Source organism: Leuresthes tenuis, unplaced genomic scaffold (genome assembly GCF_036924035.1).
Source record: "Leuresthes tenuis unplaced genomic scaffold, fLeuTen1.0.hap1 SCAF_16, whole genome shotgun sequence".
NCBI classification, from domain to species: Eukaryota; Metazoa; Chordata; class Actinopteri; order Atheriniformes; family Atherinopsidae; genus Leuresthes; species Leuresthes tenuis.
In genome coordinates, this window is record NW_027325370.1 from 8,416,473 (window position 1) to 8,438,759 (window position 22,287).

General features: G+C 42.1%; 2 protein-coding genes across 3 annotated transcripts; both read right to left on the reverse strand.

Moving 5' to 3' along the window:
- Positions 1–549: 549 nt before the first annotated feature.
- On the reverse strand, positions 550–4,830 carry asb8 (ankyrin repeat and SOCS box containing 8). The gene is made up of 4 exons (XM_072367353.1): positions 4,717–4,830; positions 3,209–3,384; positions 3,012–3,116; positions 550–2,433 (listed from the first exon to the last, which is right to left on the reverse strand). The coding sequence occupies exons 2-4, from the start codon at positions 3,335–3,337 to the stop codon at positions 1,798–1,800; spliced, it is 870 nt and encodes a 289-aa protein (XP_072223454.1). The 5' UTR covers positions 3,338–3,384; positions 4,717–4,830; the 3' UTR covers positions 550–1,797.
- A 694-nt stretch (positions 4,831–5,524) lies between these two features.
- On the reverse strand, positions 5,525–20,680 carry larp4aa (La ribonucleoprotein 4Aa). Of its 2 annotated transcripts, XM_072367953.1 has the most exons (17): positions 20,145–20,680; positions 17,732–17,849; positions 17,366–17,524; positions 15,186–15,267; positions 14,419–14,555; positions 14,230–14,333; positions 14,012–14,122; positions 13,860–13,913; positions 13,557–13,766; positions 12,242–12,345; positions 11,958–11,999; positions 9,842–10,078; positions 9,304–9,358; positions 9,043–9,201; positions 8,806–8,948; positions 8,472–8,691; positions 5,525–8,122 (listed from the first exon to the last, which is right to left on the reverse strand). In XM_072367953.1, exons 1-17 carry the CDS (start codon positions 20,259–20,261, stop codon positions 7,730–7,732), a joined length of 2,445 nt encoding a protein of 814 aa, XP_072224054.1. In that variant the 5' UTR covers positions 20,262–20,680; the 3' UTR covers positions 5,525–7,729. The 2 variants fall into 2 exon arrangements, with proteins under 2 accessions (XP_072224054.1, XP_072224055.1); XM_072367954.1 differs by lacking the exon at positions 11,958–11,999.
- Between the last annotated feature and the right edge of the window lie 1,607 nt (positions 20,681–22,287).

Consider the following 22,287-nt stretch of genomic DNA (forward strand, 5'->3'; position numbering starts at 1 on the left):
TTTCCTTCAAACTGTAATTTCACTTCAAATACAAGTGAAACTCAGCTTTTCATTCTCTTACAGTTTTAAACGTGGTTGTCTGTAAATTTAGAGATAAGCCTAGAGAGACCCCTAATGGATCCTGTGAGAATTGAACTTGCTCAGGTGAAAGAGGGAAGTAAACAGACAGCCAGTGCTTAATTTGCCTACATAAATGTTGCTCTAAACCTATTCATTCAAATTCAGTTTCCTAATTTTTCTACATTTTCACCATGTAATTACAGATGGTGTTAGTTCCACGCTTCCACATGGCTTTGTTTTTTTGAAGATCGTACACAGTATGTTAGATCACCACATCAGTAGCATCAGCAACGCCCGCGCTTTATCCTACGAGTGCACAGGTGTCTGCTATGTGCGCTGTGAAAGAGCTTTTGGAAGTAAAACCTCTGACTCTGCTCTATTATTTGAATGTGTGAAATATTTTACTACAGGCTTCACAGCCCACTACGACTGAGAGAGCGATGTGATGATAAAACTGTGAGGAAAAGCAGGAAGGAAAAAAAAGTCAACTGGAATATAAAGGCATTTACTTAAAGTACGGTAATAAAGAAGCACCTTTGTAGGTGAACACAAGACATGATCATTCTTAGGGTTAACTTTTAACACACCACACTTTTCAGCCTAATTGAGAGGATGCTTGAGGAACAAAAACCTGGTTACCATGACATTTTATGCTTGTAACACTTAAATAAAGTGATTTTCATTGTGGACCAGTGAGCACCCTTGAAAACCTAAACTTTTACAAGTTAAGACGAGAAGCATCCATAGTAAAAAAAAAAAAAAAAAACTAGAAAACATAAACACCTATATACCAACTTGGCAACTAGAACTGCACACTTGGTGAAGTTAGTGAATCACATATGAGAGAACACATGTTGATGTCACTTTTGTCAGCAGTGAACATTTGATTAACAGTAATAATATTCAGCCACCTTCTGCTGCTTCAACATAAATAAAAGTGTTCCCATCTGGCACAGTCTTTTCTTTGCTCCTCAAAAGTGTGTGTTCTTTTAAAGTCCTACTTTCCAGAAGCAAGACATCACTGACAAGCAGGTGGATACTTTAACTATGACACAAACTACTTTAAAACATTTCTTTCAGGCTACAGCAGGAACTGCTTCATTCGACAGAATTACTTGACGGTCTGAATCATTGGGCATCACCCTCATTCATTCATAAACAATAAGTTTAACTGAAATATAGCAACGTGCTTTTGCCCTAAGCTCGGTATTTGGGCTTTTCCTCACTCTCTCGGGCAAATAATTCAGAGTATTTTAATTTTTTTTTCCTTAATTACTTTTCTAATTTCACCAGAATAAACAGAATTATGCCAATTAACTTACTAAAATGGTCATAGTTGATGGCTCTTCGTGGAGCATATTCAGAGCACCTGGACACAAGGTGTTTCTTCTCACTCCATTCCTATGATGAAGCCAAACAACTACGTCACAGTTGCTCTTTCTGCTGCACTAAAAGTAGATAACTGAGATAACACTTAATGATTACACTGCTCAAATGTATCCAGCGACACTTAAAATTCCTGCTCATTTCACTGTGTAACTACTGGATAATAAAAAAGACGGGATTTTTTTGTTGATCTCTCTCGGTGCATACATTTTTATCAATTTTCAAGAAGGTTTGGTAAACGAGGGCCACATGTCACACCATACCCTGTGACTTCACTTCCTTGCCAATAAATCCCATCTGATGTCTGATCATCAGCCAGTGAGGTCTGAGAACACCCAGACAGCTTCAACATCATTCTCTCAACAGCAGGTAGTCTTTGATGGTCTCTGGTAGAGGAAGCTCTTTTACGGCGGAGGGGAGGAACTGCGCTCCGAGACTCTGCCGCACGGCACAGCGTGCCAGAGAGCGAAGCGTTGGAGCCTGAGCCACCATGTCGGTGAGCCTTGCCAGCAGCTGGGGATCTTTACTTAGCTCTTTGGGAAGGGTGCCGTCAGCCCGTCGGATATCAAACCGCCCTGCTGCTCGATACAGCAGATCCAAGCACTCTTCCTCCTGTTCGGTGCCCAGGCCCCGGGCCAACAGGGCTACCAGTCGGGAGATAGGGGTCTGGCCCTTCAGGTTGGTCACATGTACCTGGGCTCCGTAGTCTAATAGAACTTTGACACTTTCCAGGTTGCCTTTCATTGCAGCCCAGCTCAAAGGTGTGTCATTGTTGTAGTCCCGAGCATTGGGACAGGCCCCGCTCTCGAGCAGGGCCCTCACACACTCTGGGTTATCTTTGAAGGCCGCCCAGTGAAGTGGAGTGTCCATGTTTCCGTCCAGGGCGTTCGGCTGGGCACCATACTCCAACAGCAGCTCCACGCAGCTCTCGTCCTTCTCTGCAGCGTAGTGCAGCGCTGTACGGTTATAGCCATCCAAAGCGTTCACCTAATGAGGAAATTAAATATTCTGAGAGGTCCTGCACTGAGGGAGTCAACAACAGCAGTCCAATTTCATTACATTTTTGTTTATCTTTGAGCAGCAGCACTAATTAAATGGCGGTACATGTTGGAATACATATTATATTCAGATATGCTTAGTTTAGAACGCTTTGTTATCAAAATGAATATTCTAAATTAATGCTGAAAATAAAAATTGGAGGGAACTGGCCCATTAAAAGAAAACTGATTTCTTTTTGCAGGTTTTCACTGACTAACTAGAAACAGACACATTCTATTTTCTGCCTGCAAATCATCCTCAGATTAAAGTACTTTTATCAACTTTCAGACAATCGCTGTGATCAATTAAAAAATGGATTTACCAACACCAACAAGTTCACCTCTCTTTGGGCTAACTTCCATTTCATACATCTCTCTGAAAGGTTCAAAATTAATCAAAAGCTTGATGATATGACAAAGAATAGATCTAGTTACAACACGACAAAATGAAAGTGCATTTCCTGGTGCCAAAAAAAGAACAAAAAAGGTGGAAATTGGCTCAGGGGGTAAGACTCATGCATAACATACCTCTGCACCCTTCTCCAACAGTAGCTCCACACAGTCAGCATCAGCCACCATACAGGCACAGTGCAGCGGTTTGAGTGTGCCATGCATCCGGTTAACATCAGCTCCCTGAGGCATAAAAACATACAAATATAATTACTGCTGAAGATACTTGAGAATATTATTCCTTTTAAGCATTACAGGATGTCGAGCTGCCATACTTTACGAATAAGATCCTCCACGTTGTCGTGTGGGAATGAGCGAATGGCTGCGATGGTGCGGATGAGCCGCTCGGACAAGGAGTATTTACTCTGAATGCTCTGCATGATGTACCACATAGTAGAGCTCATGTGTAACGGAGGACCATGGCACCCAGGCTGGGGTGACTCTCAACACACTGAAACCCATTTTTCAAAAAAGCTGGAGTTAGAAGACACACTGAGATCACAGAACATTGGAAAAAGAACTAAACTTATTACCAAAGAATTGCATTACATTATTAATTACATATTAATAATAATACATTAATGTAATATTTACGTATTACATTTATGTTTTACTTCTTTTTGTGTGTGTGTGTGTGTGTGATGGTGGGGGTGGGGGGTAAGTCATGGAAGGAGGTGTATCAAATGAATATTACTTGGCGTTTGCCACTTGAACACAATTTTGCTTTGTGTCCTCCACCGTTTTACCAGTATCTTGTTTTATTCTGACAAAATACGCGCTATAAATCAACTTAATGAACAGTTACACTGCTGGTTAGGTTTATTGATAGGGTTTTTTGCAGTGACTTATGTTGAATTTTAGGGGTCTTGTGATAGATCCTTTTACTGTACGCTTGTAAATCATATTGAGACGGGTTTTGTTTTTTTTTCATATCTAACACCATATACCGGTAATGGAAACTGTACTGTGGCACCAAGATGCAAAACGCAACACTTTTCACAAAACACGCAAATAAAGCTGGAAAAGCAAAATCAAAACAGAAAAATTTCCTAAAAAACATCACACACAACTGTAAGATAACAGCTGTGTTTACTGACATGTTGCTCTTCTTTCTGTTTCGTAACTGTTTTTTTCTGAGATGTTGCTATGTTGGTCTTCCTTTTCTTTTCAGTAACATACTTTGAACTGTTTTTAGATTCTTATTCAATGTAGATACTTTATGCACCTTAGTACCACCACAGAAATGACCTGACTGACTTTTGGAGAGTAACTCGTCTATGGATCTCAACTTTCAAATTGCATATAATTATTACAGAAAATAACTGCTAATCCTATTTTAGAATCAATTTACTGTTGCTATTTTGCTTCTACTGTACAAAAACAGCTGTCAGTAAAATTTACGCTGAATACTCAGCAACGTAACAACGTAAACAGGCGACTAACACTAAGCTAACTCCCCTCGTCAAGAAAACGGCTGCAACAAAGACACACGGCCTACACTGAAGTGACAGTACAAAACGTTAATGCATTAATCTTAAAAGCCACGTACTGGTCCGCAGCTGGCACGGAAGGTCAGGTTTCGAGAGAAAAATAGAGATCCCCAGCTACATTTTCTAGCACTCAGTTAGCTAGCAAGCTAACGTTAGCATCGACTTGCTAACAATAACCGACAGCTGTAGGCATAAAAATCGAATGACACAACTTTCAAACACTTGTAAACATTCTTAGGAATGTTATTAGCAATAGCTATCGATACAATATCGATGGTTGTGAGATAGCGTACCGTTTACAGTCCACGATTTGGAGGTCTTGCAGGTTATCTTATGGAAAGCTGGCTGTTGAGTCGACATAAACACCGAGCGTCACGCGACCACGCCTTCTGGCCGTCACCTAAACAGTTAAGCTCGTTTTCCCCTGTGAACTTTGCCATGTACCGGGTCTTGCTGTAGGTTACGTCCTTGCCTTGCGTACTGGCATTCCCAATATAGTCATGTCTACGACACCGACAGGCATTCATCGGCCGGCGTGCCACAAATACTCTCTGATCATGTCCATATTAAGGAGCCGACTGTAAGAGGCACCGGAGTAGAAATTGACGTTCTCCGTTTTTCAGGGATACAGTAGATTCTAACCCGTTATTTCACCAACCTTGTAAACTCATTCTACGGCCAAGAGACCCAACAAATGGTCCGCCAAGAAACGAATCCACGAAGAGACAAATATCACTGGGTTGTTTTTTTTTTTTTTTTTTTTTTTTTTAAATATGGCATTTTTAATTTATTCCCGAAAATAATATAAAACTGTGATACTTGTGTTGTACGTAAAACGTGTAACATCGTAGTCAGGGATCGTGTGTCAGAATCCTCATCTTCTTAAATAATTTACATACTTACAAGGGCAAGATAAAACTGTTTGATCAGAATAATTCTCAATGTGAGAGAATGAGGAAATGCAGCCATTATACTTTCAAGATCCCTTTTTAATATAAGACAGTGTGAAAAACATTGAATCCTGTCCACTTTTTGTGTGTGAGCGCATATATGTATATGCACAAAACTAAGAATAGTCATAAGAAATGCAACACTGGGAAGCCAAATCAAAATAATTTATTTTTGGTGACATTTCGTACAGTTCTAAGATTGTGTCTCAAACACTTGGTTGATCCATTACTACATTTCCTGTTGCCACCCCAACCCAAAATTAACAGAAAATAACCAAAACATATTGCAGGGGCAAAGCGATTCCTGTAGGTATTTGCAAGCCTTTCAACATCAACCATATGCTTCTAAAATTATTTCACATTACTCATGAGTATGATTCTTTAAAAAAAAAGAAAAAAAAAAGTTAGTGCATTTATTTAATCATTCTAAATCACTAGCTGCTCATACTTATTACTGAAGAAACAAACAAAATAAACCAGCCCCAGTGATTGGATACTCATTTACTGCATTATTAAACCCAAATTCAATGCATCAAGTATTTTTTTCCTCTCGGTTGACATCTCAAATCAGTATTATAAATGTCATGTGTGATTTTATTGTGCCAATGCAATTTCACACAACTTTGGGGAAACCAGCCTACCAAGATTGGGAGAAAAGCGTTGCGCATTAGAATTAAAATAAATAAATTTAAAAAGCAATACATACAGTGAGTCAAACTTCAAATTCTAGTCAACCTGTTTGTTTTTCAAACGTTTTATAAAATAGGAAAAAAGAGAAGAAGAAAAAAAAACACGAAAAAAAAAGCCAGCAAACTCACCCTAAAGCAGGAAAAAAAAATAAATCTGGTGATAACCTGCTGCTGAAAGCCTCTCTCTTGTAAGTTCAGTACTAGAACAATTACATTCTCCCACACACATTTCTAGTGAAGGGTTATTACAATATAGCATAGGCATCTACACCTCTACAGCTTCTCAAAATCCAGTTTCACTGAGTCAAAAAGTTTCCCAAAGACTAAATTATTTAGCAGATCTCAATAAAAATCTTATTCTAGCATTCTATGATCGCAGGCTGCTGGCACGTAGCACGAGAAAATGAAATGTCCCATTTTCTTTTTACCCACGACTTGGCTGCAAGATATCATATAGCTATCATCCTTAACTAACAGCACTCCTCAATCTATTTTCTGACATTATGCCGCCGTTATGAACATTTCACAGATATAAGCTTAACCTGGATATCCTGTGATGATATAGAAAAGCCGAACCTCACCTGAACCACCAGGCACACTGAACAGTCAAATCTTAGCATCAACCTATACATTTTTTCATGGAAACATCAACCTACTACCCAAACAGACATGTAAACAGAGAACCTGACTGATTATCAACATGAACGATTTCCTGAATCCATTCCAGTGGGTAAACCTAAAACAGTTCAGATAAACGGAGATAAAAACTCAACATGAAAAAACTTTGGACCAGGCTAGCAGGTTCACCGTGGCTAATAGGCCAGTGTGTGCCCCAAAGGGCATTTCGGCTTCAAACAAAACCACACAGATGACAGTGGTGTACATCAACAGTTTCTAATGTCTGACGGCGTTTAAGCCAATCGTGAACCAGGATCAAAACCACATTTAGAACGCATTTCATTAATATACATTAGAAGAGCACACTGTCCAATTTTGGTACAATGATTCAGAATCTCTGCCGTAAAAATCAAAAAGTCATCCATTTCATTACATCAGTGCAACAGCACACTGCAGCACCTCAGTCATTTTGCTTCACAATCAATGCACACACAGACATCAGTCAACCCTTCAGTCATACTTTCAAACCTAAGCACACAAGGAAAAAAAAAAAAAAAAAAAAAAACTGATGTCTCGTTGCTTGTTAGTGATATCTTTGTATTTGTACATGACGTATATGCATGTTCTTTTCGTCTTAGTGCATATTGTTCTTGCAGACCCAACAACTATTCTTGGAGAAAAAAAAAAAAAAGAAAAAAAAAAAGGTAGAGGGCCATTTGCATGGCCCAGCATCCCACCTCTCCCTAGCAGAGCATAAACGAACGGCTTCCAGATAAATCGCACTTAAATTCTTTTAAGCATAATGCTGGAGGCCAAACGAGATTTTTGTTTCCTTTTCAAAATCGCTCATTAAAAGTTCTTCAAGTGTCACTTTGCCCTCAAGTCCTGGATGTCAAAGTCCTTTAAAAGCTTTTGTTTGGACGAGTTCCAGGTGGGAAGGTGGCTACCATAATGTTGTTGCTTTTATGTTATTCATTTTTATATAATTATATATATCCATGTATATATTCATACATCTTTTTTTTTTCTTTTCTATTCATATCAAGTTTTTACTTTGGCGATACAGGTGGGATGTTCTGCTCTTTGCCGGTGTGCCTGTAGCCTCCCTGAGGAGAGCTGCGTCGGGCTGGAGGCGGGCGCCGCTGGTCCCGAAACTTGAGGCCCCCTGTTCCTCTGGGGCCGTTGCTGCGGTAGTAACCTTGAGAGTCACGTTCACGTGGTGGTCGGCTCTCCATGCGTTCCCACCCACCCTCCCTGTCGTGGCCTTTCTCTTGCTTGTCTCCGGGGCTACTGCTGGAGCCCAGCTCCTCAGCCTTGTTCACGCGCAGCTCACGTAGCGGCTGGCCTGACGCCGTGCCAGAGGAAGCTGGAGCAGGGGCGGCAGGGGGAGGGTCCTTGGGTGGCCGTTGGCACACTTCGGCATAGCTGAGTTTGCGAGGCTCCTGAGGCAATGTGCAGGGGTTACAAAAAAAAAAGGGGGAGAAAGGGTCACACGGTTTTATAAACTGGCAACATCAATACACTTATTTTCATCATATCTTCTTGTCAATCCCTCAGATCTCATAATCTTGACAGTCACTGGGGTAGGAGTGAAAGTTCTGGACTTGTGGTGGGACAGAGTAGAGAGAAGAAAAAAAAGTAAGAGACAACAAAAGAGAGAGAGATAAACATGAGGGAGACAGAGCCAAAGCCCGTTACTTCACTACCTCACTTCCCTCTCTGCGCAAAAGATCTCATCATCAGGAAGACAACTACGCTCAATTACTGGCAGCCAAAGTACCAGATATCTACCTGTGTAGGGGTCGTAATAGTGGCTGTAGCAGGGGCCGGCGTGCTGGGTGGTGCCGGTGTGGAGGCAGCAGGAGGCTGAGGCCTGGAGCTAGGCGCAGGCTGCGAGGAGGAGGAGGCGGCGGCGGCAGAGGAATTGACCGTAGTTTGAACTGGTGTGCGTGGAGTTGCTCTTGGAGCAGGGGGCTCTGCCCGATCAACCCTTTTCTCCTGACGAGTCATACTGTCATAACAGAGGTTTGAGGCATCCAAGTTAATAATAAAGATTAAAACAAGTGTTTCAATCAAAATACAAAATATCCTCAATTCAAAGTTGGAATTACTGAGCTCATCATACCTGGAGCCCTGAGGTCCGAGTGGTTGAGTGGTGGATTTTGTGGCTGCCTGGGCAGGAGGACTTGTTACGGCCACAACTTCCTCTGCGGCAGGAGCTTGGCCTGAAGCTGGACTCACAGTGGCTTCTTTATTGGTTTGTTCTGTCTATAAAATGCAAGCAGTCACACAGATTATACCTCAGAAGTCCAAATCTCAACAATCCAGTCAGTGAAGCAGGACTCAAAACACAGTTTCTTACCTTGTCTCTGTACAAACCACGAACAACATCCGACATTCTGTTTTCTAGCACTGGCTCTCCTTGTGTACTGACAACACAGCCAGGAAGGGGTGGGAAATTGGTGGCAGCCAAATCAAACTTGGGAGGAGAAACCTTCACCTCAGCTAAAGGTACGGGCCTCTGAGAAAGGGTAATTGGAAAGGAGTAAGGCTGGATCTCAATTAAGATTCACGCTCTAAAAACAAAGCATAAGTTCAGTGGGAACAAGACGTTGCCATTTACCGTGTTCCGCTCGTCTTCTCGCCTCCTCCGTGTTCCTCTGTAGGTTGTGCTCCGTCTGAAATGCACAAAAACGTGCGAGTCAGTGTCTCTGCCTCAGTCAGCGCATTTCCATGCTGTGTTACTGTTACTCTCTGGATTGCAACTCTATTTGAAAAGGCCAGTTGATTTTAAATGTACTTTGATGGCTCACACAACAGTGTGATTGATTTAAAATTACACAGACCAGACAAAGTGTGTCAGTTAAAGTTGGATTGTGGATCATTTTCAAACAAGGATGCGTGGTCTCTGCGTAATGACCTCTACTTATCATTTAAAGATTTATATTCTGAAAACACCACAGTAAACTTAGACATACAAAAGAATTGCAGAGAAGTACATTCAGAGCAGAGAGAAAGCTACAAAAAAAAACAGAAAGCTGGTTTCTTATTTCCATTAAAGTTAAACCGGCTTTCTGCTACAAGTAGACCTGTAAGTGCATGAACTGATCCGAATCACAGCCTGCAAACAGAAACCATTACTGTGAACCATCCACGCTCACCTTCCACGCCCAGCCATGCCACCGTCATCACTAGGATCCAAAGACGAGGAGGAAGAGGAGAGATGTGAGAATGCCGAGCTCAGGTCAGCGGTTGTCTGGACTGGGTTAGTGGTGGCGGCCGCAACAACGGAGGCATGAGGTTGCGGGCTGCGCAGCCCAGTCAGACTCTCCAGTGGGACAGGTGTTACAGATGATGGGGACACATCGCTTGTCCTCACCTGGGGCTTCACATGGTTTCTGTTGCAGCAAGGGAGGAGGATTAACGGCAATTTGCAAATGAAATGCTCCAAAGACAAACTGGCAACCAGTGCTTCCTATTGAACTTGAAAAAAAAAGCTACAGGGCATTACAGTCATAAGCTTTTTAAACCCGTTATTGCTGAAAGTAGATGGAAAATTGTGCCGAAAACACTTCAAAAAGTTTTTCTTGTTGTTGGTCAAAGTCATGTTAGGGCTGCTCTTATACACCAGGAGGCACCAGGAGGGCCAGTGAACTCTGTCTCTCTTTTTGTGGGCAACGCACCGTCGGCTCTGTTGGACCACGTCAACGTTTCTTTTCAGCTGATTCAGCGTTGGGTCAGTCACAGAGGGAGACATCGCTCTGATTGGCTATTCAGTGAAATGAATGACCACAACATGTTGATGTGGAAATTACTGTTACTTTTCACTGTGTGAAGCTTAAAATCCAAATGAAAGCATACAAAAAATGCATAATGTGTTAGTTGGGATTGAAACATAGGTTACTGAGCAGTCTGAACACAGTAAAACGTGCCTCACTGAGCGAGCACTATGCTGACTTGATGCAGACATTACTTCAACCTTCCAAACCCACCCTCCTGCTTTTTTAAAGCCATCTTCCAGTTTCTCTTTTTTGTCATACAAGGGAAACCGCTCTCGTCTGCACTTTAAAGCTATGGACTCTCGTGCTGGTGTCGGCTGTACATCTTAGCTTGCAGCTGGATTTAGTCTTTACAGCACGTTTGGGTGTTAATTTGAACACTAGAGATTGTAATGAGGCCCAGCAGTGAGGCATTTGCCACCACTGCTGCATCTTGACGTTGGTGTATAAGAGCCTTTTCATCTTCAGGAGATGACATGTTAAATCACCATATGGTAGGTAGAGATTCTCTTTATATTACTTATGAAACAAAAGAAATCCACTTTAATAGCAGCGCCAACTGGAGTAAACAGCTACAGGCATATGATTTCAAAAGGAAACACTGGTGGCACCAACTGAAACTGGACAGCTTTGTGGGACGGCATGCTGTGTCCTCAGACTGAATGTAGACATGCAGGTCATTCTTAGACCACAGTTTGTGCTCATGATTGGTTGAAGCAATGGAGACTATGGAGCAGAGCTGACACCACCCAAGAAAGACCTGGCTGGGCACTACAAATAAAACCTCATTTTATTTGCAAATATCTATTCAGATATATTGATATTCACAATAGTCTTTGACCCTCAGATCTCATAATCTGAACGCTCATTGGGATGGGAGCGAAGTAACCCACTTTGAAAAGGAAAGACAGAGAGAAAAAATAGAAAGAAAATGAGAGAACCAAAGCCAGTTACTCCATCCCCAATTGTCCCTCTATGCGCATCATGATCTCATCATCAGGTCTGATTCATTTCTTTGCCAGGTTTTTTTTTGTAAGTAACATACAAGTCGTCATGTCAGTTTAAGCAAAGATGACCAACACTCAACTCTTAACAGTCAGTCTTTCTGTGTAATAGCAAATAACCCCTCATGGCCCACGGCCATACAGTCAATGATGGGGGAAGCATTCAAGAAATTTAAATAAAAGAAAATGGGTGGTTAGTTACGATGGGGGGGGGGGCTTACAATGTGTGCATACATATGCAAAGAGGATGTTTCTGGGGCTAAAAGAAACCTTCACTGGTAAAAAGCAAAAGCTCAGCTGACAATGATCACATGACATGACAAATCCAGAATTTTTTTTTGTAAACACTGCTTCGTCACACCAATGAAGAGGGTTAATATGGCAAAATGAACAAAAAAGATCTAACTGCCTGCGATGGATTGTCATTTGACTGCTGCAGTATGGTAAGAGATGAGTGTAGCAATGAAGCTTATTGTACAGTGTAATATCGGTACCTGAAGGCATTTATTACATTCTTTCTTGAATAGAGGGGGACACTGTGGGGACAGTAAGAAGACAGGGAGTGAAGAGCAGTTCTCTGGAGAGGCGGGGAGGGGGGGTTACATTATCCTGAGACAGCAGTGCATTGTAGATGATCTGATGTTCACAGTTTTTACTTAACATGCAAACAAGGACACGAGTGGTAAATAATACATCCCAACTGGAGAATGTTTATGCAAATTGCAGGCTCAGATTCAACTTACAGTTTAAAAGGCTGACAGGAAGAAGAAGCGCTTACCGGTTTCTGTTGAATGGGCGGGTGATATTAAGAGCAGTGGTGCCCGTTTTGTAGTGCGCAGCAGAGCCAAATCCATTCACAAAGCCGCTGTTGGGAAACGGAGCCTGCTCAAATAGAAAGGCAGCTTTTACTAATCCAGTTTCATGTAACAATCCACGCAGTTATTTACTCTGTAGCAGTTCAAGGACCTTGCGTATAAATGTTCAGTATCATCAGCCCTACACGTATGCATCCAAAGGACAACTGCACACCAACCAAAGAACTCATGTTAAACAAAACTGTGTGCACAGTGATGAGGACTCAAACAGAAAAAAAGAGGAAGTCTCATTTGAATTCACTCAGATATCACAGAAAAAAAGGTGGCAGTGACTGCTCAGGGTTTCTGCTACAGCTGGCGCAAAACAGGTGGCTAACAAGGTCAACTTCCTGCATTACATTTGCACCGAATGCTGATGAAGTCAACGTTTTTCCTATGAAATGTCTGAAAGACGTGTTTTGGCTGGATTCTTAAAGCAATTTACTACCAGTTGTTGCACAGTCATACTGGAAAGAATATGAAAGTCAGATGGAAACCAGCAGGGAGGATATGGTTTTGAACTAATTTAGTTTTAGGAGCATTTTCTTTTTCTCACTTCTTTCTTGAAGTCAATGACTCTATTACTTACAATACAGGTGCCCTGTGAATCTGCATGAGGTACAGAAAACACATCAAAATTTAAACTTATTCACTTTAAAGACGAGGCAATTACTTGCTATGAGCCTGATGTGGACTGAAATTCAAAAACGACCATGAAAACCTGCAGCACAGTTCTCTGACACAGCTGATTCCTACAACTAATGACTACACGGGTCACAAAGACCTCACTGCAACAAGAAGAAGCTCTGTGCATATTAAATATAAGACTGGTACACTGTGAGCTACTGTAGTAAATCCAGTGCAAGCTGAACACGATCATTTTGATTCATCTTAGTGGTTTTCATCTGTACAAAAATAGCCGAATGAAACTAATAAATGCCATTTTCCACAGCTTGCCCCCATTCTCTGCACAAACTCTGCCTCTAAAATCGGACTCAATGCATTTTGATCAGTATTTAGGGACAGCATCACAATTTGGAACATTTCATTTTTAAGCCAAATGAAAAAGCAGAGTCCCAAGCGATGGAATTTACCAGACCTGCAGCTGACAAAGGTGCCAATGTAACTGGTCTGAAACAAACAGTGGCCAAAAAATTCAGTCATTTCTTTTAACACTTCATAAGCGCAACAGGCCTGGGTGTGCCGCCTCGTTAAGAGAGCAAGTACAATCATTCTTACCAGAGGAGTTTCAAAATAGGGTGTTGGCGAAGGTGGCCAGGTGGGAGGTACGATGCCATAGACTGGGTACTGCTGCTGGGGATAGACATGCTGCATGTAGAGTGGAGAGCTGTACTGGGACTGGTTCTGTGACTGCTGAGCGTACAGGCTGCTGTCCATGCTACGGTAGCCATTCTTTGCAAAAAACGTGTTGATGGCCTTTATCCTGGCCTGTCAATAAAAAATGTAAAGAAAAACGCATGAAACAATGAAAGCTTAACAAAAAGGGGTCTTTCCAAACTGACAAGCTTTTCTTTGACTCACCATGATGGGTTTTCCCTGAAATGTTTTAACTTCCTCTCTCAAGTACTTGTATGCCTGGAAGATATTAAAAGAGTCACAGGGTCATCCGAGGTCCTGAATTTCAACACAGTAAAAAACACAGGAATGAATCGGTGAAGTGGGACCAGCTGTACCTGTTGGGCATCCGTGTCAGACTGGAATGTGATGTACCAGTTGTTGTTGTGCGCAAACTCAACACTTATCACCTTTGGACAGTTGTCGTTTTTGAAAAGCGACTCCACTTCCTGTTAATTTGAGACAAAAGACCATCTAATTTCAGCTAAACAGACTATGATTAACAATTCGGCTCGAGCGTTACACATTGCTAAGCACATGCACGACTTCGGTTTACCTCGACAGGTGTGGTTTCAGGGACTTCTCTCAAGATGATAATGCACCGCTTGTGATTGGGACGCACCTTCTCCCCCTTCTCATCCACTTGTACCATAGGAGAGGCTGAGGGAGGGATTTAAAAATGTCAGTGTAGCCATATCTATAAACAGATATCTAAACCAGCCATCCACCTCAACCTTTCACTTACATCTCAACACATCCAGGATGAGATCCATGTCAGTGGTGAGAACCTTGATGCCCTCCATACTGGCTATAGTCCAAACAGGGACGAACTGATCGCTGTCCATCTGGGACATGAGGTACAAATCCTTGGAAAGGTTTTCTCTGCATTCAAAAAAAAAAAAAAAAAAAAAAAACAGAATCGTGCAGATTAGCGTTTGGATTTGTGAAATACTGAGACAAAATAATAATAAAACTAAAGCTGTTTTCACACATCATCAGCAGAGAAGTTTTCGGGGGAAAAATATGGAGAAAATCTGCTCCAGACTTTATCCCCGCAGTTGCTCTTCACATATGTGCTTCACAGCTGGAGACTTTCTGCTAGAAATGCACGCCAAAGGATGGAAATGTCAGGGTTGGTGCGGGGGAAAGTCAGCCTACAGGACTCGGGACGTGGTGTAGTGATAGCGAAGAACAGGAGATGAGGCTCCCGGTTGTGTTGAACGAGTGGAAAGCAACACACGGGTCAGCAGAAACAGGAATGAAGCTGCAACTCCCATCTGCACACACACTTGCAGTAAATATTCAAGCAGACTTGCCATGTTTACCCGTTGTCTCACAGACTTAACTTACAGAGATTTCACTCAACTGCACACTGAAAGATCTCAGTAAGAAGTCAGAAGCAAGTGCTGCGGACATTTCCGCCACCCGTCTGAGACGTCTCTAAAACCTTTCAGGGTTCGCAGCGCATGTGTGAAAACCGCTTTACAGTAGCTCTGTGTGTTTGCTCCTTACCGAGAGAAATAAAACTCCAGCTCTTTCTTCAGAGACTCTCGTAGATTCTCAGAGGAGATCGGCTGTTCTTCAGTTTTGGAATCTACAGAGGACAAAAAAATGAAGTGGTCAGAAAAGGGACAACATGATATTACAGTAATAACAAATGATTCCTCACTAATTAAGGTTTGCCAACATTCAGTCCTGTGACGGGAGAGTAATCTGGCCTAAATTTCATGACTCTTCCAGAAGCGTCACAATTTGAATCACACTCCTTGCAGATAATGCAACTGAACTTGTGATCACACAATGAGTTTTCATAAGATTGCCTGGTTACAAACGTCATCATTTTAACTTAATCTTAAGGACCTTGTCTTCTGATGTAATTTATCTAGTTGGAAGTGATCATTTATGTCTATGTTTGACACCCTTTTATAAGCATCAAACTAATGATCCACTTGCCACTACAGTCGTCCTTTCACAAAACTCACACCATCATAATCCTTAGAGCTCCCCAAAAGGACTGTACTAACTGTGGTGTGGCTAAACAAGCTATTGGCTAAGGAGCAATGAATACAAAACTTCTGCTCTGAAAACCAAATCATATAATAAACCTGATGAGGAATAGCTTGTTCATAAAAAAGAGAAAGCATCTTCTCAGTAGCAATCTTTCCAGTCTAATGGTCTGAGGACAGATTGCTGCTGGAGTCGGTGCACTGTTTAGGGGCGTCAGAGAGTTCAGAGTCAAATACAGGATGTGAAGTTGACGTCAAAACAGAGCGGTTACAACAACCGCAAATCTAAACCACAGTGGTATTAACAGGTTAGTCGCAGGGGGATGTAACGTAACAGCAATCAGACATGCAGCATCCAAGCCTGCTTGCTGAACCCCGGATATAACACGCCGAGGACCATGAGCATGTGATGTTGGGGTTTGTATTGAGGCCAGGCACACAGTTCCCATCCTGTTCCTCCAGGTCTCAGATCACAGCAAAGCAGCCTCACCTAAATGTGGTTTCACCCACGCACACATTCAGATACCAACTCTCTTCCCTCTTTTTCCGGTGGCAGCACAGCAGTTTGAATTTATTGGCCCTTATTGTTCCATCAAAAGTTTTAAAAATTATTCAATTTGAATGGTGACAAAATATTTACCTTTTGCATTTTACACAGAAGAAACCCCAACAACAAGTTCCTGTATGTTCCTGACAAGATGGTGCTCCCATACCAAGCTGCAACAAGACATCACGTACCTTCACATTTTCCACTGGCACTTTCCAGTGGATTTGTGTCACTTTACACCGTAAATTGCTCTTAATATCGTCTCCTAAGAACAAGCTGATTGATAGTTACAGCACATCTGAAATACCCTGTTTGATGAGAATCTCTTTCAACAAGTGGAAACTAGTGTCATAGTTGAGGGAATTCAGACATACGATATTGTACTGGCCATAATTGTGGGTTTCGGTCGCTTTATCCAGCGGTCAAAGTTCAGCTTAGTTGAACTTTGACCGCTGCCTCCACACAAACTCGCTCACCTAGCGCTTCGTTTGGCGTATCTACAGACTCAGCATGTGGTATATGCCATTTGAAATAATGGGTTTCAGAAAACAGCAGTTGCATTACGCCTCAGAAAGCAATCCATAGAGAAATTACTCTAAGAGCAGCGGTGTTTTCGGGACTGCGTTACATTCACACGTGCTTCCACTCCTCTCCCTGTATTTAAATAGCAGGGAAGACATGTTGAAAACCCTCAAAGTTGATCTAACAAAAGGGAGCAACTGGTTTTACTGTTGTACAAGGAGGAGAGTCGGCTTCCTCAAGTCAAACGCAATGATCATGGAAATGTAGCAAATCAAACAAACTGCTGTAATGGTTAGGTGTGGACCAACAGTCTGTATGAACAATGTTCATCTGGCTGCAAGACTAATTTACCTTTGATGTTTCACAACATTAAGCTGGACCTTAAGGCACGAACCTAGCACCAGATGGTGCCTGTTCACACACTGTAGTGGAAAAAAACTCCTGTTGTGTCAAAGTGGTGGAGGCTGTTGACACTACAGAGCTCAAACTTTATCTCACTGCATGCGACACTCACATCCCACCCTAACCTTATCACTTTCAGTTGTACTGAAAACAGATTAATCTCCGCAGCAGCAGCCAGTTAATGTGTGGAGACAACTACATGTGACGTGACTGACCTGAGGTCCCCGTTGTGGACTCGGCGGGGGAAAAGCCCAACTCTTGAGGGTCCATTCCATTAACTGCTATCTCAGCTGTTGCTGTGGAGCTGCTGTCATCCAGAGCCGTGAATCCCTCAGTGTACTGCTTGCACCCAGCAGACAAAGGCTCAGAATAATCTGTGGACAAAGTGAAAAGTTTGATTCGGAAACAACAGCAGACAGTTTAAGTCCCCAAACACATCTTCATTACTGTGTGATGGGTGGGACATACATGCCATTTTGTCAAGTTTCTCCAGATAAACTTTAGTCAAACTTTAAAAAACAGAAAAATCAGTTTGTGTTATGTGATGGCTATTTCCTTCAGTTGACAAAAGTGTATCTTACCCTCACTGATGTCCGGGGGAGGCCAATGAGGGCTGCTGGTAACGGCCTCGCTGGGGGCCACGGGCATCTCCTGCCACACCTTGGCATTTGGGTTCAAACCGGCACCCTTTGAGGTGACCTTCAAAACAGAAACTGCACGATCAGACGAGTTCTAACTCATAACTACATCAAAAAGGATCAGGAGGCTTGCACTGCAGCCGCATCAACTTTTCCAAACATGCACAGAGATGAGAAAACAAAGTGGACAATATCTTGCGTGTGAGGCGGTAATTGGAAGGCAACAGGTCAACACAATTTTTCTGCACAGATTCGAATGAGTTGCATTCACAACCCAGGCCTCAAAAGTACTTATTCTTTGTGAGGAACTCAAATAACTGGGGCTAATTTGACACAAGTAATAGCAGGGAGAAAAGGTTAAAAAAATAAATAAATGAAGATACATGAACTACAGACTTCATCAATGCCATGTAGGACAGAACATTTAGGTTAGACCTAATCACCACAATAACTGCTGCTTCCACTACCACTTTAACCAAATACTGAGGAAAAAAAAAACTGTGTGGTCTCTGGAGGACAAGAACATCTGCATACTGCTGCACCTCTGTCAAAAAAGAAAGCCGCCATTACCCTAATAACCTGCAGCAGGAGCGTTATCAGAAACATTTTACATAATCAAAATGACAGCTGCCATTAATGTGTTGATAAAAGTGGATAAAGCAGCATAACAGCAAAATGTTACCAACGCTCCATCTGAGATTCACCATCATTAATGCATTTTAAATGCATCCTATTCAATCATTGGATCCGAGTCTCCCATATCAAGCCAGCTGTGTTCTGGCATAAAAAACCCTGACCCTGCAAAGATCTGTGGCCAATAATAGGTCACATACTGTATTTCATGTATACCGTTTAGGCCAGCAAAATATGTATTTCGAGCATTTACATCACGATGTGTTTGTATGCCACAGTCGCGATGTTCAAAGTGACAAGTAAGGCAAATAAACCCACATTCATCACTTCCTGTGGATAATAAGAGAAGAGTGTCTGACAGCATAATTGAATCACATTTACCAGGGTTCTTGGATTTAAAGAGTTTTATGTAAATATTTTATCTATCAAACTTTTTTTGTTGCTTGTGGATAACTACAGAATATACCCGAGTGCAACAAGACGAGCAAAGACCCAGAAGAAAACAAAAGGGGAAGATTTGAGCTCAAAACAAAACGCAACATTAGCTGTAAGAAACCATTTCTATAACAGAAAGGATGGAGATAACGGCAGCACCTTGTAATTGTTGCCAGGTAATCCATAATTAGTTTGATCCCTACTAAATGAACACCAGTATTTTCCTGTTAATCATTGATTTTTTTTTATTACTGCAGAAAAATTACATTCAACAATGTCATTTTTTTCCCCAAGAAAGTGAAGCCCTGGTGTAGACTGTTTGTGAACAAACCTATTTAACCCAATGGGGAGAGAGTGACAGCTTTCCACTAACTGTCAATTCGTCCAGCCTCCCATTTTAACGTTGCTACTTGCCACCTGCTGACAGATCCCCTTTGTAGAAACCATCGGTCTGACAGCAGCAGCTTCCAGTTACAACATGCATCACGACACCCCTCTCTGTACCCCGCAGTTCAGAATTGATGCAACGAGCCGATCGGCTTCTGCACAGTTCAAACAAGCACGGGCATTTGTGAGCTGTGCAACTTGACACATGGTGACAATGCATGCTTCAGTGTAACAGGCCGTAGCGGGCCAAGCAGTGTCAGCTGACTGCGCAGCGCAGCACAGGCCAAGTGTATGCAACGCATGTCACCGCGCTAGCTAGGTCCGCTATTTCAGCGATTAGCTAACACATAACGTTACAGTGTATGAACGTATATCGTTCAGTATATAATCGAAGCATCGATGGCATACAAGTTGCAAACAGCCAAATGAGAGCTCCTCTGCTCCGTGTAGCGGTATCGTCATTCCACGGCTGCGTCAAACTTAAGTTACAAGCTAATGATTACTCAGCAAACTACTTAATGAGCGTGCTTGTTAAAGTGGCTATGCTACAGTTAGCCGGCAGCAGTGGAGCCGCGGCTAATGTCCACTGTGTTCAATTAACTGCCTGTACCGTCTGCAAGCGGCCGCTCAAGCGCTGCCGTGTGTGCGGTGTCTGTCGAGAGTGTTGTCACAACACTACTTTGTGACTAAGCGCTGTCACACACGGGGCTTAACGTTACGCAAAACGCAAGAACGTCAAAGTCAAACTGACATTAACTTGTATAACATTAGCATTGTTTTGGTTGATTTAAGCGGTTGGCTCATCAACATTGGTCATCCCGCAGAGGGCGGCGTACTGCGCGAACAGGTCTCCCGTGAGCAGATGCTAGTTAACTAGCTTGCTAAAGAAGGCCTCACTCACCATGCCGCCTGACCCTCCCTCGCTCCCCAGCGGAGCCTCGTCCTTCCCACCGGTCTTCGGTCCGGGATCAGCCTCCTCCTGCAGCAGCGGCGGCTCTCCGCTCTGATCTGAACTCATCAGCCGCTCCTGACTCACTTCCACCCCGTCGCGTTCTCCCGGCCCCCGCCTGCCACCACCGCCTCTCTCCGAAACACCGGCTGTGTTCAGCAGTCAGTCGGCTTGTCTCCTGGTCGTCTGGATTGGCGAGCAGCACACTACAACTAGCTCACACGCTAGCTAGCCGGCTAGCGACCTAGCGTAAGATGAATCAACGAAGCAGGCTAACGACAGCTAGCTCAATGAATCAAGCTCGCACGCTATTATACTAATAGTATAAGCGATGCCAAACCATGACTCTTCTTAGACCACACTCCCTGCTGGCGTTTCATCAAATATTACACCATACACCGGCTGCTTGAGGCGCATTCCTAACCGGGCGACCGGAGCGGACACTGGGGACATGCACCTTTCCTCAGCGCAGGCATACAGTCCGCCAACGTCCCAGCTGCCACCGCGAGTTTTCGGTGACCTTTGCTGAAACTATTTCCTGTTCCTTTTTCCCGTAGTTTTCTACAATATTTCAAATGTTATGTTTAAAAAATATATATTCATTTTAGTTAGACACACAAACCTATGCTGTCTTCTTTGTGTGTTTTAAAAAGAAATGTTCACTTTCTCATTCTAAAGTCGCATTTTAAAGCCAAGGTGACTAAATGATCTGATACTATATGAATGTTTATCTTCCCATAGGCAGGAACAAGACTGAAGAACTCATTGACCTAAAAGTATTTCGAACCATAAGTTTATAAATCACACTGAAAGAAGCACTAAATCATACATTTCCAAAGATACCCTATTCTACTTTTATGTTGATCCTTTATCTGTGTTTTGATAGTAGTTTCTTTCACTTTGCATTATGTATTAAAACTACATTACATTTTTATAATTTTCTCTATGTTAACTGTTTAAAAAAAAAAATTCATTGATTTTTTTTCTGTAGTTGTCTGCACTTCTTTATTTTTAAAGCAGCACACTCTAGAAATAAAAAAAATATATCTGAATGTAAGAGTGGAAAGGGGTGCTTCGTGATTACCAGCAGGTTTTCATGTGTAGTACTCTGACTTCTTGTGTTGAAACAAAAGAAAAGAGAAACTTGTGGTGTAATCGGTTCTTGTTTTTGCCCAACTTGAGATATAATCACGATTGATAAACAATGTCAGCCAAAATGTATACTGGTGGTGTGGATGACAATGGTTCAACATTTTTTTTTTGTTAGATAGTGGAAGTTAGGAAACAGTAGTTGCAATGTCATACTACATTTGCTGTAGGACACCTTCACATGCTATAAATATGCTCTTTTAGATCAACTCATGTCAGTGAACGAGAGTTATAAAACAAATAAGTCTCTGGCAGTGATACAGCCCATACGTTTGCCTTGAAACTTTTTGATTTCCACCATGAGTCTTCTCCACACCTCCAAGAAATGTTGGTATAACAGAAGAAAAAGATCAATTCTCTTGTATTTATGCACATCTTTATTGTACCATGTGTTACATCAAAGCTGCTTTGTAAGTCAATCTTGGTTCACAAAAGTCTGGATATGCACGAGATCAGTTTTGAAAAAAAAAAAAATTACATTTTTACCTCCATCTAGCCAAAATGGTAAACTGCAAAGTAATTAACAACAATATTACAATGAGTCAGTGATGTTTAAGTTATTTAACCTGTTCTAAAAAGTCTCAGCTGCAAGCTCAACCAGATTTGAAGCAGCAGATAAGTTTCAGTCACAGACGTATGAATGGTCTGGTCATTTCAGTGAGTGTGTCACATTTTGAAAAATTCAGGACTGATAATAGGTTCCATTTCTGTAAGAAGTATTTTTATCCTTAGATCAGAGTACATTAAAATGCCTAAAAGATATCCGAAGAGGATTTTAAAAACGGGTCAGTACTTCAGAGATCCTGCAGGCAGCTTCAACTGTCTCTAAGATTCATGAGTTTGGCAAAAAATGGAGTGATTAATCGATGTGTTGACCGTTAACTTTTAGAGACCACAGGTTTTTAATCTGGCTGCTTCAAGATCTAGCGACATGTATGCACCACAT